This window comes from Engraulis encrasicolus, chromosome 18 (assembly GCF_034702125.1).
Source record: "Engraulis encrasicolus isolate BLACKSEA-1 chromosome 18, IST_EnEncr_1.0, whole genome shotgun sequence".
Classification (NCBI taxonomy): domain Eukaryota; kingdom Metazoa; phylum Chordata; class Actinopteri; order Clupeiformes; family Engraulidae; genus Engraulis; species Engraulis encrasicolus.
The window spans coordinates 46,870,670-46,892,443 of record NC_085874.1 but is presented as its reverse complement, the minus strand read 5'-3'; the positions used below and the strand labels follow the sequence as shown (position 1 = coordinate 46,892,443).

Below are 21,774 nucleotides of genomic sequence, written 5' to 3'. Positions count from 1 at the left end.
TCTTAATTATATAAACACACTCATGTCAAAATCCTCGTTTAGACCTGATGGTTGCAATGCATTTAGAGTATATATCCAAAAAAGTTCTCTTTGGCATAATTTCCTGTCGATGTCACCTCCTCTGTGTAGGGTTACTTGCTCTATACCTTGAAATCTAAGGGAAGAGAGAGGGTGTGACAGATCATTTAAAATGACAGGCAACAGGATAGTTTTCATCTTTTTCTCTGATGGAGCTCTTATGTTCACTTATTCTTTGTTTCAGAGGACGGGTGGTTTTACCAATGTAAATTTTGTCACATGGGCATGTTAACATGTAAACAACATTTTTTGTATTGCATGTGATTATTCCCCTAATTCCAAACCTTTTACCTGTTCTAGGATGCTTAAAAGTATTTGTTTTCACTGAACTATGACACTGAGCACAATTTCCACAGGGATAATTCCCTTCCTTGATTGGAGTTAACAGTGTTTGTTTTGGAGGGGGCAAGATGTTAGCTCTGATCAACTTATTGCGAAGGTTTGGTTCTCTTTTGTGAACAAAGAGAGGAGGGTCCTGGAAAAGTTCAGACAGGGCCGGATCTGTGGTTAGAATATGCCAGTGTTTCTCAACAGTTTTTTTGATAATGTGGGCCTGGGAGTGTAGGTGGTAATGCAGGACACTGAAAAACGTTTATCTTTTTTTACACTTTTTTTCAGGAGGTCAGCTCTGGACTTGGAAAAAGCATTCTGATATGCAGTATCCAAACATTGAGCTGTATAGCCCCGTTCTAGGAACCGCTACTTCATTTCTACTGCCTTCTCAATTAAGTCATTGTCAGAGTGACAGAGTCCTCTTAACCTATAAAATTGGCTTTTAGGTAGTCCATTTTTAAAGCTTTTGGGTGTGCGCTGGTGGCCAAGAGAAAAGTGTTGCGATCAGTTTCTTTCTTATATAAGGTAGTAGTTAGACTCCCCTTATCTAGTATAATCCACATATCCAAGAAAGATACACGTGATTGGTCATATTCTAGAGTAAATTTTAAGTCAGAGTTACAACCATTTAGATATGTACCAAATGCTAACAGTTCTTCACTTGTTCCTTGAAACAAACAGAAAACATCATCAAGGTAACGATACCATTTAAGAATTTTTTGACTAAAAGGGTTCATATCAGAGTTAAAGACAAATTTGTGTTCAAAATACCCCACATATAAGTTAGCGTAATCAGGAGCAAAAGTGGAGCCCATAGAGGTTCCTTTCAGCTGTAAGTAGAATTCCCCTATAAATGAGAAGTAGTTTAGCTTCAGAACCATGGAGGCCAGCTCAATGATAAAGTTACTAGGTGGGACATCCGTACGATCCTGGAGATAGAAGCCTAAGGTATCTAGTCCCCGGTCATGTGATATATTTGTATAGAGGCTCTCAACATCTAAGGTAACTAACAGTATGTCAGCAGGTAAGTCTGTGATCTCTGAGATCTTATTAATAACATCAGTAGAATCCTTGACATATGATGGAAGTTGGCAGACATATGGCTTGATGAAGTGATCCACAAAAATTAGATAATGGCTCTAAAAGTGAGTCTTTGCTAGCCATCATAGACCTTCCCTTAGGATTGACCAAACTTTTGTGGATTTTTAGGTAACATATAAAATACAGAGTCACAGGGTGTTTACAGTTCAGAAAAGGAATGTTCATTTTTAGATATCCAGTGTATTCTCAAGGCATTATCTGTTATATCTATGATTCTTTCTGAAATTCTTTAGTTGGATTGCCACTTAGTCTTCTGTTAGAATTCACCATCATCAAGTTGGCGATAGGCTCTCTTTTTTATAATCAGCCATATTTTGCACCACAATAGCTCCGCCCTTGTCCGCGGCCTTGATAATTATGTTAGTGTCCTTAGAGAGTTCTGTAATAGCTGACTTTTCATCTGGGCTGATGTTTGAGTAATGGGCATTGTGTTTATAGTTCTCCAAGATTTCGCCCTCAACCATTCTGCAAAATGTTTGAATAGAGGGGTTTGGACAAAGAGGATTGAATTTACTTTTGTTTTTGAACACTGGTGCACTTGATTCTTGTGTTGTAGAGTCCTGAACATATATCTTAACTTAATCTTTCTGGAGAAGCGGTACAGTTCTGTTTTGACTTCAAATGTGTCAGCTTCATAGTTGGGACGAAACTTAATCCTTTAGATATACAGAGAGTTGTTGGGTAGTCAGTACCTTGTCAGAGAGGTTTATCACTGGGCTTTCTTCTTCTGACGGGTATTGGGCCTGTCCCAGCTGGAAGGTGCGTTTCTTCCCACGCCTCGTCTTCCTCTGTTTCTTCCCCTTTGGCCTTGGCCGTTTTTTCATTGCCAATATCCTCCTGGATGGGGGTAGCCAGTGGAAGATTCAGAGTCACTTCGGAGGTCATGTCGGCTGTGGTGGAGTCAGATTGGGGGGCAACTTCTCAGTGGGTTGTTGAGCTGGTTTTTCATGTAGAAATTTGTAGACATTCCCATGTTGATAATCCATTATATCTCTCTTGTATTTTCTGATTTTTGTAGTCATCAATCCATCTTCATAGTCTTTCAGGGTTTGTTTAATTGAATCATCAATTTGTAGAAAATTATCTCCCAATTTCTCTTGCATTAGTGTCTCATGATCTTTTATGTCTTTTGATTTGGATGTCTTTTTTGTTGGTTACCTCCTCAATAACCAGTAGCATCAAATCCATGGAGCATTTGTTTAAGATTTCGCACCATTTCTTAACAAAGTCAATGGACCCTTTTCCAATGGTTGGCTTTTTTTTGTATGCGCAAACCTACTGGGATTCCGCTTGTTGCGCCAGTACTCGCTCAAGGTGTATCCATGTAAATGAAGCCTTGTTTCCTTCTTCTTCATACGAATTAATTTGTTTTTCATCTCCTCTGCTGCCAATGGATGGTTTTCCAGGGAGATTGTTGTTGGAAAAAGGATCCGGTCTGCATCGGCTTGTGAGAAGGCAAACATTTCAGCCCTTTCAGATGTCAGGGCATTCATCTCTTGAAAAGACATCTTGGTTACTTGTTGCACAGACCCAGAGAGCTGGTGAAAATAAATGATAACTTAAGTTGTGATAGGCCACCGCTCATCTGTTTAGAAGGTGCAGGATTCAGTAGAAATTTCTGTATAAAAAGAAGGCAATCCGCACACTTCAGGTCTATTTTTGTGCAAAGAAGCTTTACTTGACTTGCAAGCTTTCGGTCCTTAGACCTTCATCAGGCAGAGTGCATACAAACAGTGCTTGTGGTTAATATACATCATTACTGGCACCTGTGGTGCAGCACTCTGAGTCAGTGAAGCATTCTGGGAAATGTAGTGAAAGACAAACATGAAACATAAACAGAGAAAACAAGAACAAGTCCATGCTTTGCAGACATCAGGCATTAGCCATCATAAATCAGAGCACAAACAGTTCAGAATTAAATCCATATTTCTTAATTATATAAACACACTCATGTCAAAATCCTCGTTTAGACCTGATGGTTGCAATGCATTTAGAGTATATATCCAAAAAAGTTCTCTTTGGCATAATTTCCTGTCGATGTCACCTCCTCTGTGTAGGGTTACTTGCTCTATACCTTGAAATCTAAGGGAAGAGAGATTTTTATACTCAAGAATTGTTAGAAATTATATTTGCAATTCAATTAAGACCCCTCAGCATACCCTGGAATGGCACAAAACTAAAATCCAGTGTGAAGATGAAGGTGGGCCACTTGAATTTCTGCCAGACAGTATATGCAGTTACCCTTCAGCTCTCACTGATAAAAGCATGTCTGGACGGCAGGAGAAACAAAACTTTTTTTTTCTTTAAATCTTCCTTAAGCCATCACACACATACAGTATTTTGTCACTTCAATTCAATAATTTTTAATGTTATGCAAATGAATTGGTTGATTAAGGTCTTTTGTGTGCAACCATGTTTCATTTGGGTTTGAAACGATTTTATGTCTTTTATTTATATGAATACATTCGTGACATTGTAGCAATGCATTACCTTGTGTTTAAGCTAGGAATGCAAATTATGGATTAATTCATTAATCGTTAGTTGATAGCCTTATCAATCGACTTACGATTAATTGATGAGTGGCGTTTTGCCTCGAAAATCTAGAAATTTAAATAAAAAATTGAAATAAAATACTAAATTCAAATGAATTCTATTTCAATTCTTTAATACAAAGGTGATTCAAATGTTCCCACTATTCACACACTCTTCAAATGTACATTTCACCTGGGTCTCTTGTCAGTTGAATTGGCGATTCATTGTGATTAATGTTTTTTAATCGATTAACACATTCATCGATTTAAGTTGATTAATCGATTAATCATTTGCATCCCTAGTTAAAGCATATCAGTTCAACAGTGGGCCAATTTCAAGAGCACAGCCAATAACACATGAGAAAATCAGGGGTGATGGTGAACAAAAATCCTGAGCCTGAACTTTTTCCCCTGCTCTAACGACGACGACAAGATACTGCATAGTGACGTAACGTAGGCCTATTTTGGCACATTATTCAAACTGTGTATGACTGCCTGTGTATGACCATTATTCAAGCCTGATAGTAGAAGAAAACCCTGAACCTGTAACACTTTCTGAGATAAGAATAACCTAATGGCTAATTATTATCAATGTTTTTATTTTTGCAAACTCTGTCAAGCCTGTAATCAGGCATGGAGCCTGAATACTATCAGCCCTAAAAAATACAATACACAAAAGCCTCCCCATACAAGTCAGACAAACAGGTGAACTCATTTAGGTGTATAAACATTATTTGGTATTTATTAAGTCAGAAAAAAATTACAACACAAAGAACAAAGGACAGACGACAGAAAAAAGGAATGTGCCAAAGTAGTAAAGAAGAGAAAAAAAAAATCAAGTACGGTTCATAATTATTACATAATTGCTGGTCACGTTTTCCTTTGTTCCAGATTATAGGCCCAAATGTTAGCATGTACATTTGAATTCCTACGTTAATATTGAGAATCATAATTGTTTTTTACACTAAATTAATGCTTTTAATGAATCATGTAATGCATAATTTTCAAACATAATGAATGACACATGTCTACGGTAAGTCTGAACATCAGATAACTTGCATGCCACTCATGACGTGGTTACATCAACCTACAGTATAGCCACACCTCACATCAACATCTTGGCAACTCATTCTCACCAAGATGACAACAGTGACACTGACCATATTGCCTGAGAAGACACGACAGTCATGACAGCATTCTAACTTCAGGAAGAAAAATCCGCACTCACAAACTGCGTCTCATTATTTATTTATATTACCACCATGTCCAAAAAGCAAACGCGTTTCGGCTATCAAGCCTTCATCAGTGCGTGGTACCACTTTTTGGACATGGTGGTAATATAAATAAATAATGAGATGCAGTTTGTGAGTGCGGATTTTTCTTCCTTAAGTTGATACATTTTATCGTGCACCCAAAGACTTTTGTTTTTTCCAAGAAGTTGAGCGCGTCCTGCGCCAAAACTTGAAGCATTCTAACTTCCCCACGCAATACAGCCAGTGAGCTTCAATACAAATGGAAATGAAGTAACTAACATGTCGTGCCCAGTAATGGGCAAAATGGATTAATTAGTGTACAGTACACTGTACAATCCTGTGCCACATGGTCCAAAGGCTCTTTTCCACTGCCGGATTTGAGCCGTGTCGTGCCCAATCGGAAAGGAAAAAGTAGCGTCTGAGTCGCGCTGTGTCTAGCTGAAGGCCTACCAGAAAACCGGCAGTGGAAAAGAGACTCAAATGTCAGGTGATTGTGAGCTGGTTGAATTGGACAGGTTAAAACCTTGCAATTTGGAACATGTGGCACTGGATTGTAAATATAATTAATCCAGATTGGCCATCCCTGATCGTGCTTTCAAAAAAAGCCAGTAGCTTTCCATCAGAGGTCGCTCAATGAGCAACTTACCGCTCGGAAATAAACAAGGAGAGCCAGGTGGCCACCCATAACCTGCCCTGCCCTGCCCTTTCAGGTAAACCTCATGTGCTCCAGGAGAGACCCTCACCCCACTCCCAGCCTCTTGCCCGTGCCCAGGCCCCAGGCGGAGCATTTCCTGTATCGTTGAAGCAGAAGTTCCAAAAACTGTGGTGTTGCTGCTTCGCTAAAGTGTGTCAGCACAGTGCGTTGTGTTGTGTTGTGTTGTGTTCTGTCGTATCGCGTTTGCCACTGTGGTCTGAAGGCGGTCGTCAGGCACTCTGGACAGGAGCTGGGAGAGATGAAGAGCCTGCTGACAGGAAAAAGGGGAAAGGACAAACAGAAGAAACACAACAAGCATGTGAGAGAAGAAACGCCATTTTTTAAAGGTGCAATGTGTAGGTTAGATGATGGTCAGAGTAGGTATTACAACTTGAAACGGTGTTGCCTATTTGATTTATTCATGAACATTTATTCAGTGATAAACTAATACATGTTAGCATGTCAGAAGAACAGGACGTTTTGCAGCTGAACATTTTTTTCTTCTGGAAATTCAAAATGGCAGACATGGAGAAGATCCCCATTTTCATGTAGGACAAAAAGGAATTTTCCCAATCATAATGAATACTTAGAATTTGATTGTGGTGGTGGAGTATTTGTGAAATAGAACATTAGTGAATGGGCAGCATGAATTCTGGAAATAAACCAAACAAATATTACACAGTGCACCTTTAAAAAAACATGTTTGTGATAGATTTCTGTTGGACAAGAGAATGGGCCTGTCTCTCTATGTCAGGGGTGTCAAACTCATTTTGGTCGGGGGGCCGCATACAACCCATGTGGACCTCAAGCAGGCCGCATTAGTAACATCATCGCAAAAAAAAAAAAAAAATGTAAAGCAGAGGATTAGTGTTCAGTACTATCACGTTTTAAGTATTTTGAATATGTAGAAAGCAATGCAATACTGATAATGCTATGCAAAATTTCCTTGACTTCATTCATTCATTGCCAACCGTCAATTAATTAAATATGGGACAGTTCATTTTGGCAGGGGGTCTGGGGGTTTTCCCCCCGAAAAAAATTGTATTTCTTATATGTAATTTCCTGCATTTTCACGCATTCTAACATCTTCCAGTTTGAGCTTAATAGGAACCAATACAAATCCTATTATATTTATTATTTAATTACAACCAATACCAATACAATACGAATAAGAAGTATTAACATTTTATCTCTATATATGAGGTCTATAATATATGAGCTTTATCAAATGCCTGTTACAGTACAAATTAACCATTTATAATAGAAGTGTGATGTGCACTTTACTACATATATACAGTTTAACAGAGGGACCATTGGGTTAATGTCATGCAGGTCTCGATTTTGTCCCGAGGGCCGTAATTGCGCATTTCGGTTATTTCATTAAAAAAAAAAAAAAAAAAAAAATTTTTTTTTTTTTTTACATCCGGCCCGGATGGAACCCTCTGGCGGGCCGGATGCGGCCCGCGGGCCGTATGTTTGACACCCCTGCTCTATGCCTTTCCCATAAGCATTCATTTCTTTTGATGCAACTCAATGAAAAGTCAACTTGAGCTTTCGTGTCTTTTTGTGCATGGATGTTTGTTGGTCTGCCTGTAGCTGCTGCTGGTGTCAATAAACCTGGTCCACGCATTCTTACTGATGATTATGACTCTCTATTATCTTTGCTCGTCATGAGCACCATGAAAACTGGCAGAAACCAAACAAAACACATACAATGCATTAATATTTAAGAAAAGACATACAAAAATGTTTAAAGAAAATACAAATAAATTCAAAGTAATTACCGTGTACGCCCTATACCAGCAGTAGAATCTCTGGAGCGTTGCAAACGCAGTGCACGCTACCACCTCATTTCAGAAGTGCTTTACCTGACCCTAACGCTTCCAGGTCACATAAGTTCACTCAAGGTCACATGACATACACGGTTGAAATTATAACGGTGAACAAAAAGGTAGAAAAATATACTCATGCCCACAGATACACAACCCAATAATCATACATAGACAAAAGAAAAAACTAAAGAAAAGTATCAGAAAAAAAACGTATATCTGTCCAAGTGAATGTTTGCACAAAAAAAGGTCTCTGCTCTCATATAGGCCTATCAGGGCCAGCTACACTGCCCGTGTTTGCGTGCGTGTCCCTCACCTTTGGCAGTCGTCTTGATCCGACTTTCTTCCAGCGTCAGAAATCCAGCCGCCTTCTCCCTCCCTGGTGTGGGTGTGGCCAAATTGGCAGTGGGTGGGGTCATTTCACACGTCAGCACGTGGATTGGTCCTCGCGTGCCCTTCAGATGCATGCTGATTCGCTCCTGCAGCACAGAGGGGGAACAGTCATCAAGTCAAGTCAAGTCAGCTTTTATTGTCACTTTCTTCATAGGCACAAGTCATACAAGGAAAATGAAATTACGTTTTCTCTCTATACCATGCCAGGACATAGACATATACAGGACTGACATTTTACAGACTGACATAAGTGCAAGACAGGACAGGTAACAGTGATAGACTGGTAACAATAAGTGCCAGTGGTCAATAATAAATACAGTACAAATGAACATTTAACATTCCACATTTAACATTGAACATGTAAACAGAAGATAGGATAAAGATAAGATAAAAATGTAAACATTACAATAATAGAATAATAACAGTGACAGTAGCAAGTAGACAGTAGACATACGGCCCACAACATTATTACAGAAGCAAACAGTCATACGGCTCACAACATTATTACAGAAACAAACAGTCATACGGCTCACAACATTATTACAGAAACAAACAGTCATACGGCTCACAACATTATTACAGAAACAAACAGTCATACGGCTCACAACATTATTACAGACACACAAACAGTAGGGTGCATCAAACGCCCCTCGAAAATGAAAATGTTGCAATATCAAACTCTGCTCATTCAGTATTGATCCTTTGCACATTTCTAGAACATTTGATTGATGTTAAAGGCTGGCACAATAGGCTTGAAATGTTGAATGTTAGTGAATGGCCATTTTAGCTAAATCTGTCCAAAGTGTATTTTGAGACTGTTTCGATCAAAAACGGTAAGGGCTGTCATTTGGAAGAATGCTCCAGTTGCTTCTCCACTTCCCCAGGACATCAAAACCCCAACAAATGGCTAAATGATAGATACATGTGTGCTTGAACATGGCTAAAATATTAAAATGGTTGAACCTTGTTGAAGGAAGGCTCTAAAAAAGACGGACAGGGAATTTCAACTCTGGGAAAGTGGAATGGGAACTGGAGCATTCTTCCAAATTATTCTCTTTACTAGTTTTGGCCAAAATAGTGTAAAAACACACTTTTCACACTTTTCAAGGATTTGGCTAAAATTGCCCATCCACTGCCATTCAAAATGTCAAGCACTTTGTGACACCCTTTAAAATCAACCTTTACAAGGGTGTTATGTTAATACAAAGGAACAATTTTGCAAAAGCAGAGCAGGATTTTCAAACGATGGGGCGTTTGATGCACCCTAACAAACAGTCATACGGCTCACAACACTATTACAGAAACACAAACAGTCATACGGCTCACAACATTATTACAGAAACACAAACAGTCATACGGCTCAGGACATTATTAATGAAAGTGAAAGCCCAACTGGGAAACTCTAACTCCCATCGTCATCGTAACACAGCACTCCGCAGCACACAAGTGAACAACTACACACAACGAATTTGCATTTATGCCTCACCCATGCAAGGGGCGCAGTACCCAATTTGGTTCAAAAGGGAGCAGTGCGGCAGGACAGTACCATGCTCAGAGTACCTCAGTCATAGAGGAGGATGGGGGAGACCACTGGTTAATTACTCCCCCTACCAACCTGGCGGGTCGGGAGTCGAACCGGCAACCTTTGGGCTACAAGTCTGACGCCTTTACCGCTTACCCTTGACCGCCCATAACATTACATCATGACATTATCACATAAACACAGACGCCGCAAATCAATCTTTGACCTGTGGCCACTTGCCTCAGTGGAGAAAACAATAAGGTTTCCTCGCTTCCTCATCATTTTAGGGGTTGTCATCATGACATCTTTAATATGATGCTGCACAAAATAGCCTTTCCAATGATGATAAGCCACACGTCTCCGATACCGGCCAACTGCCCATGTCGACACGTTGATGAAAATTATGATGGAAAAATACGGGCATTAACTCATTGGCTGCCAGCCATTTTCATAAAAGAGTACCTCGGAGTGCCAGAGATTTTTCAGCATTTTGGGCGTTTTTTGGAGGCTCACAGAAAATTGAGTTCTGTGTCTATGTCAACACCATACCTATCAAAACACAGATTAGACGCTCATCTGTCATCAGAAAAAACGGTGTCTCTCTACCCCTTTCCGTTCTTTCATAATCATCTGTTGAAATTAAGTGGAATTCGCCAAAATGCTGCTTTCTAGCCAAAAAGCTGAGAAAACGCCATTTGAAGTAGAACTATAACTGCAAACGTTTTTGCCCATAATGGCATCATCCTAACAACTCCAAACCTATCAGAAGCTATTACAGAGTCTTCTGTCATCTGTAGCCTGAACAAAATATCGTTTGTATGACCTTTTCAACCTAATATACTGAAATATAACGGGGGTGGACTCGAAAACAAGGGTGTTTTGGTTTAGTTGCTGGCGCGCAGAATGGATCATGACAGCAGGTGCCCCTAACTCCGGGAACTCCCTCCCTCTCCCTCTCCCTCTGATTGTGCTCTCTCTCCCCTCGTTGGAGAAGGAATCAGAGCTGGTTTATTTCCTCCAGAAATACGGTAGTACCGTGTTGTGTCTTGTGGGGGAGGGAGGCAGGTAGGCAGGCAGCTCCGCTTAGCGTAGCTTACTGCAGCTTCTTTGGCAGAGCGGACAATTTGCAGATTTATGATTACTGTCATCATGGTTCTGCTATAGTGATCTTGTCATATATTGTTCAATGAATTTTCTTTTGATAAAGTACTGATCACATATCCAACATTTGACAAGCCGATTGGAGTGGTGAAGGCTAGCTGGTCTGAGGCTAAGTGCAATGCTTTCTCATGTGAGCTGACTGCATCTGACCAGACACAAAGGCTACTCTGTTCCAAGAATCTGCAACCCCCCTGTCTTTTTTTGATGATACAGTAAGCTGATCATACTATACAGATCCATAAAAAATAACCGTAGAATGAGTAAAAATAGTTGACTTACCAAGGCTCCTTTATTTAGGCTTAGTTGTAAGCTGTTAGCGATTTCGTGCTAGCTAGCTAGCTAGCATAGCGAAATTTATAGCATTCCCAACATCACCACTAGTCCCATGCATTCTCCTGTTAGATGATATTTTGTAAGCATCATCCTGATGTTGTGTAGGCTGATCACATTATCCAAAATGAAAGGTTGCCACACAGATCATCTCATGGTGTATTTTGGGCAAGCTAGCTACAATGCCTTCTAGCTAGATAGCAACAGGGGGTTGTATTTTGGTCATGAGAGGAAGGGTTTTTTTTGGTCAGGCTCTGATACTAAAATCAGTAGCCTACCTGTGTTAAAATCAGAGGGCAAGAAAGTAGACTACTGTCACAGGTGCTTTACTTTCAAAAATGATTTTTCTATGCTACTTTTGAGATTATAATAGTAAAAAAGGGGTGTTTTTGTCTTGACATTTCCTCCTGGTCTGAACTAAGCCCTGCCTTGACTGTTCCTAAGGACACTTCTGCCACCTACAGGAACAGTTAGAAAATGCCTAGAGGCTTGAAATTTATACAGAAGATAGGTCAGACCGTCCTCGAGGTCTGGCTGTAAAAAAACGCAATTATCGGCGAACGACGTCGAAGGCAGGGGGCGTCACTATTCGAAATGACGTCATTCGACGGCCAAGGCAGCCAATGAGTTAATAATTTGATCCACAGAAAAACACAACCAATGACAAAATCCCAAAAACTTTGCGAGTTGGGGACGCTGTGGCGCAGCCCTGCATGCCCGTGGGGACCCCGGTTCGAGTCCGGCCTTACCCCATGAGTGCGTTACAATATGCGACCTTGCCTCCTCCACTTGTGCTTGTCACCTCCTGGCCCCTCCTCCATGGAGAAAACGATAATGTTTCCCAGCTGTCAGCCTAGCCACAACAAATTTTGAGGGACTGTTTTTCATTCACCATCCCAATAACAAATGAGAAGAAGGCTTTAAAATTGAGCTTTTGCGAGATATTGAAATATAATGCTGTTGTCAGTGATGTCATCATGACATACATTACTTCCTGGTACGAGGAGACAAGCTCAAGTGGAGGAGGCAAGGTCGCATATTGTAACGCACTCCATATCTCTCTCCTTCTCACTTCCTGTCTCCTCTCACACTGTCCTGTCATAATAAAGGCCCAAAAAGTCCCCAAAACATATTTATCATAAAATAAAATAAAATAAAATAAAATGGCGGTGAAAGGGGGGGCCGAACCTGTCCTGTCATAATAAAGGCGCAAAAAGTCCCAAAAACATACTTATAATAAATAAGGTTCGAACCTTCTTGGGAGTGGGCACGTCCAGTTTGGTCTCCTCTGGGGCGCGGATGGCGATGAGGGTCTGATCCTGGAAGGCCTGGATGTGGAACAGGTCCTCATGGGTCACATACGCATCCGTCAGGCACACACAGGGTTAAGGAAAGGTGGCGCCCACAACAGTAGAGAACAGTAGAGTAGAGTAGAGTAGAGTAGAGTAGAGTAGAGTAGAGTAGAGTAGAACAGGAGAGTAGAGTAGAGTAGAGTAGAGTAGAGTAGAGTAGAGTAGAACAGGAAAGTAGAGTAGTGTAGAACAGGAGAGTAGTGTAGAGTAGAGTAGAGTAGTACAGGAGAGCAGAGCAGAGCAGAGTAGAGTAGAGTAGAGTAGAGTAGAGTAGAAGCAGAGTAGAGTAGTACAGGAGAGCAGAGCAGAGCAGAGTAGAGTAGAGTAGAGTAGAGTAGAGTAGTGTAGAACAGGAGAGTAGTGTAGAGTAGAGTAGTGTAGAGTAGAGTAGTGTAGAGTAGAGTAGAGTAGTGTAGAACAGGAGAGTAGTGTAGAGTAGAGTAGTGTAGAGTAGTAGAGGAGAGTAGTGTAGAGTAGAGTAGAGTAGAGTAGAGTAGAGTAGAGTAGAGTAGTAGAGGAGAGTAGTACAGGAGAGGAGAGTAGAGTAGAGTAGAACAGGAGAGTAGAGTAGAGTAGAGTAGCGTAGAGTAGAACAGGGGAGTAGAGTAGAGTAGAGTAGAGTAGAACAGGAGAGTAGAGTAGAGTAGAGTAGAGTAGAGTAGAGTAGAATAGAATAGTATACGAGAGCAGAGTAGAGTAGAGTAGAACAGGAGAGTAGAGTAGAGTAGAGTAGAGTAGAGTAGAATAGTATAAGAGAGCAGAGTAGAGTAGAATACAGTAGAGTAGAGTAGTACAGGAGAGCAGAGTAGAGTACAGTACAGTAGAGTAGACTAGAAGTTTATTTGTCACATGCAACACCAAAGCTATGGGGTTGTGTTGTAAGTGAAAAAACTACTCCCAAGTCGTGAATTACACGTGAAAAGGGCCATTCTATTCCTATTCACAAGCAGAGAGAGGTTCCATTGGGCCATTGTTTCCGGGTTATATTATTGCAAGGGGGGGGCAGACCTAGGCAGACCTAAGGACTGTTCTATTCAATGCTAGGAGCATTATGACACGCCCCTTTAGGCAGACCGGAACCTGGTCATGTTAGGTGCCCATAGCAACCTATTACATTGGAATATCTCTATATACTCTCTAGAATCTCTGATACAAGTGTAGCCAAACATGGCAGGCACACGCAGGCACTCACCCATACCTTAACACTGACCACATGCAAGCACGCGCGCACACACGCGCGCCCGCACGCACACACAGGGTAGTCAAAAAGATATTGTGTGCAGTCCTTGTTGTCGGTGAGGTCGAAGAGGTTTCGTGAGCACTCCTTGATGAGTCGGTCCAGCGCCTCCTCCATGCTCTTCAGCTGCTCCACCTCCTCCCTCAGCTTGGCCTGGAACATACCACTGAAGGCACTGATGGGGGTGCTGCTCCTGTGAGGGGAAAGTTGGCATGTAGTCCAGACCACTTAGTACGAGACGAAGACATTACCTAGACCGGAGGGTATCGAGACCAAGACATTACCAAGACATTAACAAGACATTACCAAGACCGGAGGGTATCGAGACCAAGACATTACCAAGACATTACCAAGACATTACCAAGACATTACCAAGACATTACCAAGACATTACCAAGACATTACCAAGACCGGAGGGTATCGAGACCAAGACATTACCAAGACCGGAGGGTATCGAGACCAAGACAAGGCAAGGCAAGTTTATTTGTATAGCCCATTTCATACACAGGTGCAACTCAGTGTGCTTCACAAAATTAACAAATGCAAAGAGGAAGGAAACATGGAAGAAAGAAGGAAATAAATTAGAGTCAAAGAACATTTAAAACATTAAGATAAAACATAAGGTAAAATGATAATAATAATAATAATAATAATAATAATAATAATAATAATAATAATAATAATAATAATAATAAAATAAAAAATAAAAAACATAAAAATAAAAAGAAAGAATTTAAGCTAGGGGAGACGAAGACATTACCAAGACCGGAGGATATCGAGACCAAGACATTACCTAGACCGGAGGATATCGAGACCAAGACATTACCAAGACCGGAGGGTATCGAGACCAAGACATTACCAAGACATTACCAAGACCGGAGGGTATCGAGACCAAGACATTACCAAGACCGGAGGATATCGAGACCAAGACATTACCTAGACTGGAGGATATCGAGACCAAGACTGAGACCAGTGATGCCTTTTGGGAAAATATTTGGAGTAGGCCTATGTTGAGATTTTTAAAAATGTAAACAAAATCTGCCCCTATTAGAATAGCTCAGATCTCGGAAAGGGCTGAGCCGAAAAATGCAGCATCACCGAGTACTGACAAGTCAAGGGTAACGTGAGCAATAAAAGAGCATATTGAAATTGACAGAAGTATTCGTGTTGGGCTTTTACAACTTCATAAACTCCGACTGGACAGTGAGAGAGACAGGAAATGAGTGGGGAGAGATGGGGGAGGAAGAGAAAAATAAACGGGCTGGAATTGGGCACCTAAGTCACGCCCTCTACTTCCTGGTTCATGGGGCAGATGGAGTCAAAAAATAATTACTGGGCTTGAAATGAGTGGTTTTTCGACAACAATCCACACCACTCCACTTATGCAACACAAGTCCACCACGAGCGCCTGGTTCACTTCCATTCAATTTTTTGCAACTGTCTGCCCCATGAACCAGGAAGTAGAGGGCATGACTTAGGTGCCCCATTGAACCCAGATCCTCGGCAGGAGTAATAGCACACTAGCCCTCTGAGTCACGGCGCCCCACGCCTACACGCATTTTCAGGGTGGAATGTTAGGGGGAGCGGGTCATACTATACAGTATGTATAATAAAGAGCACTAAATAAAATAAGCAAGAAGGCAAGCAAGCTCATCAGTCAGCATCCCTCAGAAACAGCTCAAAGACCTGTATTCAGACAGTGGAAAGGAAGAGCCACTCAATACAGTTTCCGCACGGTCAGCCTAGCCACAACAACTTCTGCCGGACTATTCTTCATTCATCATACAATATTGCAAATGAGACAATGACATCAGAACTGTTCTTCCATCAGTGACGTCATAACGAGCCGAGGCCACAAGGAGGCAAGTGAGCAAGGGAGGACAGGAGTCCGAATGTTAGAAAAGAACCCCTTGTTTTAGGCTGCTTCCTTCAGGCAGACAGTACAGAGTGCCTACATTCCAGAATGCTACACACAATGAACATTTATTGCTCAAAATCATCACACACACACACACACACACACACACACACACACACACACACACACACACACACACACACACACACACACACACACACACACACACACACACACACACACACACACACACACAAGCATCACAGACAATGTTCTAGCATGGCAACAGGTGTTGGACAATAACATTTTCTTTTCAAAAAAGAAAGAAAAAAAAGATAATAATAATCTTACACCCAGTGGATCTTGCTGGTAGACTTCTTCTCGACCAGGTTGATTCCGTCCAGCACGTTGGTGATGTCGTAGACGCGGCGCTTGCGCGTGCCCAGGTGGCGCGCCGCGTCGTTCAGGTCCAGGACGCCGTCGGGAGAGGCGCTCAGCAGACGCATGAACAGGTGCGTCAGTCTACTCAGAGACACGTCGTAGCGCGTGCTTTCTCCCTCTAGCCACGCACACGTGCACACGCATGCACACACGCGCACACACGCGCACACACACACAATATTTTCTTTCACTGAACATAACTGTTGTGAATGAATAAGCTTGTAGATGATGGCTAGTGTGTGGAACGTGTGCCACCACATCTTATATCTGTCAGATGCTCAGCACTATGGCAATTACTAAATGAAAGACTATAACAAAAACAAAAAATAGCCACATAGTGTGTGTCTACAGGTACTTGTAACCCTGTTAAGTTTGCCTTTTCATCTGCAAAACAGTCGGTCAAGAGACCCAACTCAACTTCAAGTTTTGAGAAGCGGCCTTACCTCCGGTATTTTTCTGGGACGGAGTTGTTTCTGAGAAGCTGTATTGTCAAAAAAAAAAAAAAGAGAGAGAGGCATATTACAAAGATCAGCTTGCAAGAAATTGTTGGACAACTTGTCTAAACAACATCTAATAATATTATTGACTTAACTGCCATTAGACTATGTGTAGAGAGAGTGGGCCACGTTCTTCTCTTATAGCAAACATTTGCTTAAAGGGAATGAATTATTTTAAGTTTATTGGACACGTTACAATTGTTTAGATAGAAGAACCATATGTAGGGACATATGAAATCCGTTTTAATTTTTCTCAAATTCCGTTTTATTTTTTCTCAAATTCCGTTTTTTCGGATTTATTTTTTGCGAAATCGGATTTATCCCTTATTTTCCCCTTCCCCCCCTCCAAAAAATAAAAATAAAAATACAATTCTAGTTCAAACTGGTGGGTGGACAAAGCCAATCACTCATGGTTGAATGGTAGGTAGAGAAAAGAATGAAATTACCTGCTAGTTTTTTTATCAGCCCTTAAAAATATTCCAGGTAATACGGTAGCTGAAATGTACATGCGCATATACACCGCATTCCACATTATTATGCAAATTACATTTTTCGCTGTTTCCCCAAATAATCAATACAAATGACAGTCGTCATAATTTTCAAGTCATCAGCCATTAGAGTACAATTTAAAAGTTTTTGAATGAACCTTCCAATGATAACGGTATTTTTTTAAATAATAAAAAACTTTAAATGCTCTGTTCCACATTATTACGCAAAATAGTTTTGTAGTGTTGTAATCCAAATTTCTTTCTTTTTTCCCATTTACATCAAAACAGTTGGAATTTGGTACCTTCTAAATTACATTTCAATGTTCAATACTTGGTGATAAGCTCTTTGTCTTAGTAACTGGAATGCTGCGATTAACATTGAAGTCAATGGCAGGGCATTGCATGGGAGGTACGGAAGCACAGATATCCTTGATGCTTTTCTCTCAGCTGTTTTTATTTGTTTGGTCTGGTGACCCACACTTCACTCTTCAATATACCCGTAGATTTCCATGCCACGTTTAGGTGCTTTGGAGGTGATGACATTCTAACGCACCAGACATAAAACCCCATTGAAAATGAATGGGATGCTACGTCTGGTGAGTTAGAATGTCATCACCTCCAAAGCACCTACACGTGGCATGGAAATCTACGGGTATATTGAAGAGTGAAGTGTGGGTCACCAGACCAAACAAATAAAAACAGATGAGAGCAAAGCATCAAGGATATCTGGGCTTCCATAATTCCCATGCAATGCCCTGCCATTGACTTCAATGTTAAACGCAGCATTCCAGTTACAGCTTATGACCAAGTTTTGAACATCGAAATGTAATTTAGAAGGTACCAAATGCCAACTGTTTTGATGTAAATGGGAAAAAAAGAAAGAAATTTGTATTACAACACTACAAAACTGTTTTGCGTAATAATTTGGAACAGAGCATTTTGGCCATTTTAAGTTTTTTATTATTTTAAAAAATACCGTTATCATTGGAAGGTTCATTCAAAAACTTTTGAATTGTACTCTAATGGCTGATTACTTGAAAATTATGACGACTGTCATTTCTATTGATTATTTGGGAAAACGGCAAAAAATGTCATTTGCGTAATAATGTGAAATGCGGTGTATATGCACGTGACGCACCCAACTAGAAGAAAGCGAATTCACTTCTGATGCATTCAAGTTGGACTCCCATCGGGCTGCATCAGGTTTCCTCGAATAAGTTTGGCTATATTGCAACGTGCAGCTACATTAGAGACATTTTTGGTCACGTTATATGTAGGCATTAAATAGCCTCGCAAAGTCCCTATCTACCGTTTCACACAAACACATGTTTTACAAGACGGCCATTTTCTTCTGATAATGACTTGACCCTTTTTCAAAGTTGCTGCTAACTTTTGGTCACTATGCTTCGTGGCCAACAAAGTTAACAAGACATGATCAAAGCATTGCCTGTTCAGTTTTTATTTTACAGCGGTCAAACTTGTGCCTCGCATCGGATGATTCCATTCAGGGCTCTAAATTAACACCAGCCAACTGGCCAAATGCTGGTGAAATTTCAGTTTGGCTGGTAGAAAAGACCAACTTACCAGCCACTTAGACCCATTAGTGAGTGTGTGTTTGGCTGGTAAGATTAAGATCTACTAGCCATTTAGGCTAGTGATGAAAAAAGTTAATTTAGAGCCCTGATTCCATTGTTCATTAAAGTGCAGTGGAGAGCCGCCCGTCCTTTCTGTGTCGCATCGTATAGTCTTGGTAACAGACGGTCAGGACAACGCGTTTATGCCTGACCTGTTCTACTAGGCAACATTTCAATTTTAAGATTTCTTCAATGCTCTGACGGCCAGTGTTAGGACGCGGGAGACAATCGGAAACGCCCCTTGGGAGAGAGATGCGTTCACCGTCATCATGCGCTGACATGGATCATGGATCTGCATAGAACTTTTGCGCATCACCTCGCGTGAGCCAGATATGATATCGTGGCCATATTTTGTGTTTGAAATGTCTTTTAGACTGATAAATGATGACGAAAATAATGGATTTTTAATTTTATCATAAGAAATGAGCGAAATCATATGTCCCTACATATGTCTGTCTGTTGTCTTCATTGTTTCGCGTTTTCCACTGGCCTTCCATATTGTGAACAAGTTGTATCCCCAACATATACAACATGGTCTGGTACAGCTGCAATATTTTATCATGTGGTGTAGGGCTGCACGATTATGGAAAAATTCATAATCACGATTATTTTGGGCAAAATCGTACTCACAATTATTAATCACGATTATTGATTTTTGCAGATTTTTTTGAAAATTACAACAAGATGAAAAATAACCAAGAATGAATTATATTTGAGATGAGCAAACTAAAATGAATTATAATAATTACATAAAGGCAATAGCGTGAAACTTAGGTGGACAAATTTCTGGCCAGAAACACCAGCCTGTCAGTAAGTTCTGGCTTCAAGGACGCTCTCAAAGGTAGGTCACTATTGCCACGATTAAATCACGATTTAAATCACGACTTTATCACGATTTACGATTATTTTCGATTAATTGTGCAGCCCTAATGTGGTGATCTAAACTAAGTGGTGTAACGCGCTCAACCCAACCAAAGTAAAACCAACTGGATGCACATTCCTAAAGAATTATACAAAATAAGACGGGCAATAAAAAATACACAACTCGGAATGTTGCTCTGGTCTCTATATTATGTGTTGGTCTGCCATTTAATTTCATTAAGGAATGGGTCATAAACAAAACTGCTCAGCATTTACAGATCAGTGTCATGCTACCCATAGTACTGTGTACTAGGGCTGCAAGATATCAGAAAGAAATTCCATACTGATTTTTAAACGATATTTAGAAATATAGCAGAGTGTTTTTCTTGTCACTAATTTGTCGGTCTGTGTGGGGTCGTGGCTTTGGTCATGGCGAGCTTCTTGTGCATTTGTTGATATTCAGCTACTGACTGGACTTCACAGAAATGTTTTACTTGTTAGCGACAATTAAGTCATTTTCACGATATGCCAGGGGCGTAAAGTATACCCCCGCAGCCCCCGGGAGGCAGGAGGGCCCATACGAGGCGGGGGGCCGACATGAGCCCTTGACTTGAAGAAACGGGCCCTCTCCACATGATATTAGGTCCTCTTTTTTCGTTCGGGGGCCCATTCTTGGTAGCTTGGAGCAGGGGGGCCTGAAGTACTTGCGTTACGCCAGTGCGATATGCATATCGCCACTCTTGATATCGCGATTTCGATACATTTTCGATATATTGTGCAGCCCTACTATGTACTGTAGGCTAGTACAGGAAGAACATGCTCCTGTAAAGGGGAAGCTGATGTGTTGTCAATAAACAATCAATCAATCAATCAATCACTTCAAACCTCATGAAAAGTGGGTCTTGTTTCCGCACATCCTCTGCTCGATTCACTTGAAACACAGCGTCATCATCATCACCTTCCTCCTCCTCATCATCATCATCGTCGTCTTCATCATCTTCTTCATCGTCGTCCTCCTCATCATCATCGTCGTCATCACCACCGGCATCTTCCTCTTCCATTCCTCTCCCGTCATCATGCAAGTCCACCTGGACAAAAAAAGGGCGTGTAAAAAAAGAGCGGGTCACATGTGAATGACAGGTAAAGGCAGTCATCTCAAGTTCCAAAAACTGATTTCAGGGAGATGTTTAGGCCCACCCTAATTTTGCTGACTTAGCCAATCAGAGCGCTCTCTGACCAGGACAGTTCCACCAACACACACAACCTCTCCTTCACTGTACCTTTCTCGCGCGCCAGCGAAATCTTGTCTGCACGCTCGCACTGTCAAACAAAATACGACTCGCGACGCGAGCATCAGGGGACACTATCAATAATATCATTGAGACTCCCTGAGATTTGGGATGTCCGTTATGGCAGACTGTGAACTTGAGTCTTTACCGGTGCAGACGTCAAAGGGGGTCTTTCAGAGACGGTTTCTCTGGGTCTTTCCTCCTGGTCACTTTCGCTATCGCTGGCGCCTACAGGTCCTTCCAAGTATGGTGCCAAGGGAATGGCATCTTCCCTTATCCCATGTGGCATGATGTGCTCGGGAAGAAAGTGGTCCTCGCATATTTCACTGAACTCGGAGGGATCTCTGTCTATCTCCCGCAGCGCAGCAAGCCAGACTTTTACCCTTGCAGGGTCCTGCGGAAAGCTGAAAAACCTTTTGCTCGCTTTACCCCTGACTACTCCACCACCCGGTCTATTTGGGCACCCTTGCACTGCGCATTTTACCATTTTTCAAACGCATCTGTTTACAAACTTCTCTAAGCATGTGCGACTTGAACAAACACCACCATGGCGCAAACGTGATCCAGGAGGAGGGCGGCAACATACACATCACGTGAACACTTCTTATCCAATGAAAACTGCCCAATTTCTTCTTCTTAGCCCCAAATATGTTTGCGTTTGCTCAATGGATTTGATGCATGCATGTGTTAGTCGCCTTCTAGTGGTGAGGAGTTGAGAAATTGGATTCCTCTATCAAAAGCTGCGATACCTTTACCCAAAGTGTTATTCAAGTGTATTTCAATTATGGGATGTTGATATTTTAATGCACTTGTCGAGGTTGTGTCTTGAACTTGTAGCGCTATTCTTGCATGAGACATATTTTGCCATTGACGGTACTTGTAGTTTAGTAAA

General features: G+C 41.2%; 1 protein-coding gene across 2 annotated transcripts; it reads right to left on the bottom strand.

Moving 5' to 3' along the window:
* Positions 1-4,184: 4,184 nt before the first annotated feature.
* On the bottom strand, positions 4,185-21,453 carry e2f6 (E2F transcription factor 6). Of its 2 annotated transcripts, none has more exons than XM_063223763.1 (8): positions 21,031-21,453; positions 20,479-20,681; positions 16,557-16,594; positions 16,024-16,231; positions 13,852-14,007; positions 12,479-12,593; positions 8,136-8,298; positions 4,185-6,261 (listed from the first exon to the last, which is right to left on the bottom strand). In XM_063223763.1, exons 1-8 carry the CDS (start codon positions 21,367-21,369, stop codon positions 6,221-6,223), a joined length of 1,263 nt encoding a protein of 420 aa, XP_063079833.1. In that variant the 5' UTR covers positions 21,370-21,453; the 3' UTR covers positions 4,185-6,220. The 2 variants fall into 2 exon arrangements, with proteins under 2 accessions (XP_063079833.1, XP_063079834.1); XM_063223764.1 differs by having other exon boundaries at positions 4,185-6,258.
* Between the last annotated feature and the right edge of the window lie 321 nt (positions 21,454-21,774).

Bases quoted from the DNA above. Each gene is read 5' to 3' on its own strand.
- e2f6 (XM_063223763.1), bottom strand. From the start codon at position 21,369: ATGGTAAAATGCGCAGTGCAAGGGTGCCCAAATAGACCGGGTGGTGGA. The intron at 16,232-16,556 runs GTAAGGCCGCTT...GTGCGTGGCTAG, and splicing joins GTCCCAGAAAAATACCGGAG to AGGGAGAAAGCACGCGCTAC. The intron at 14,008-16,023 runs GTAAGATTATTA...TTCCCCTCACAG, and splicing joins ACCAGCAAGATCCACTGGGT to GAGCAGCACCCCCATCAGTG.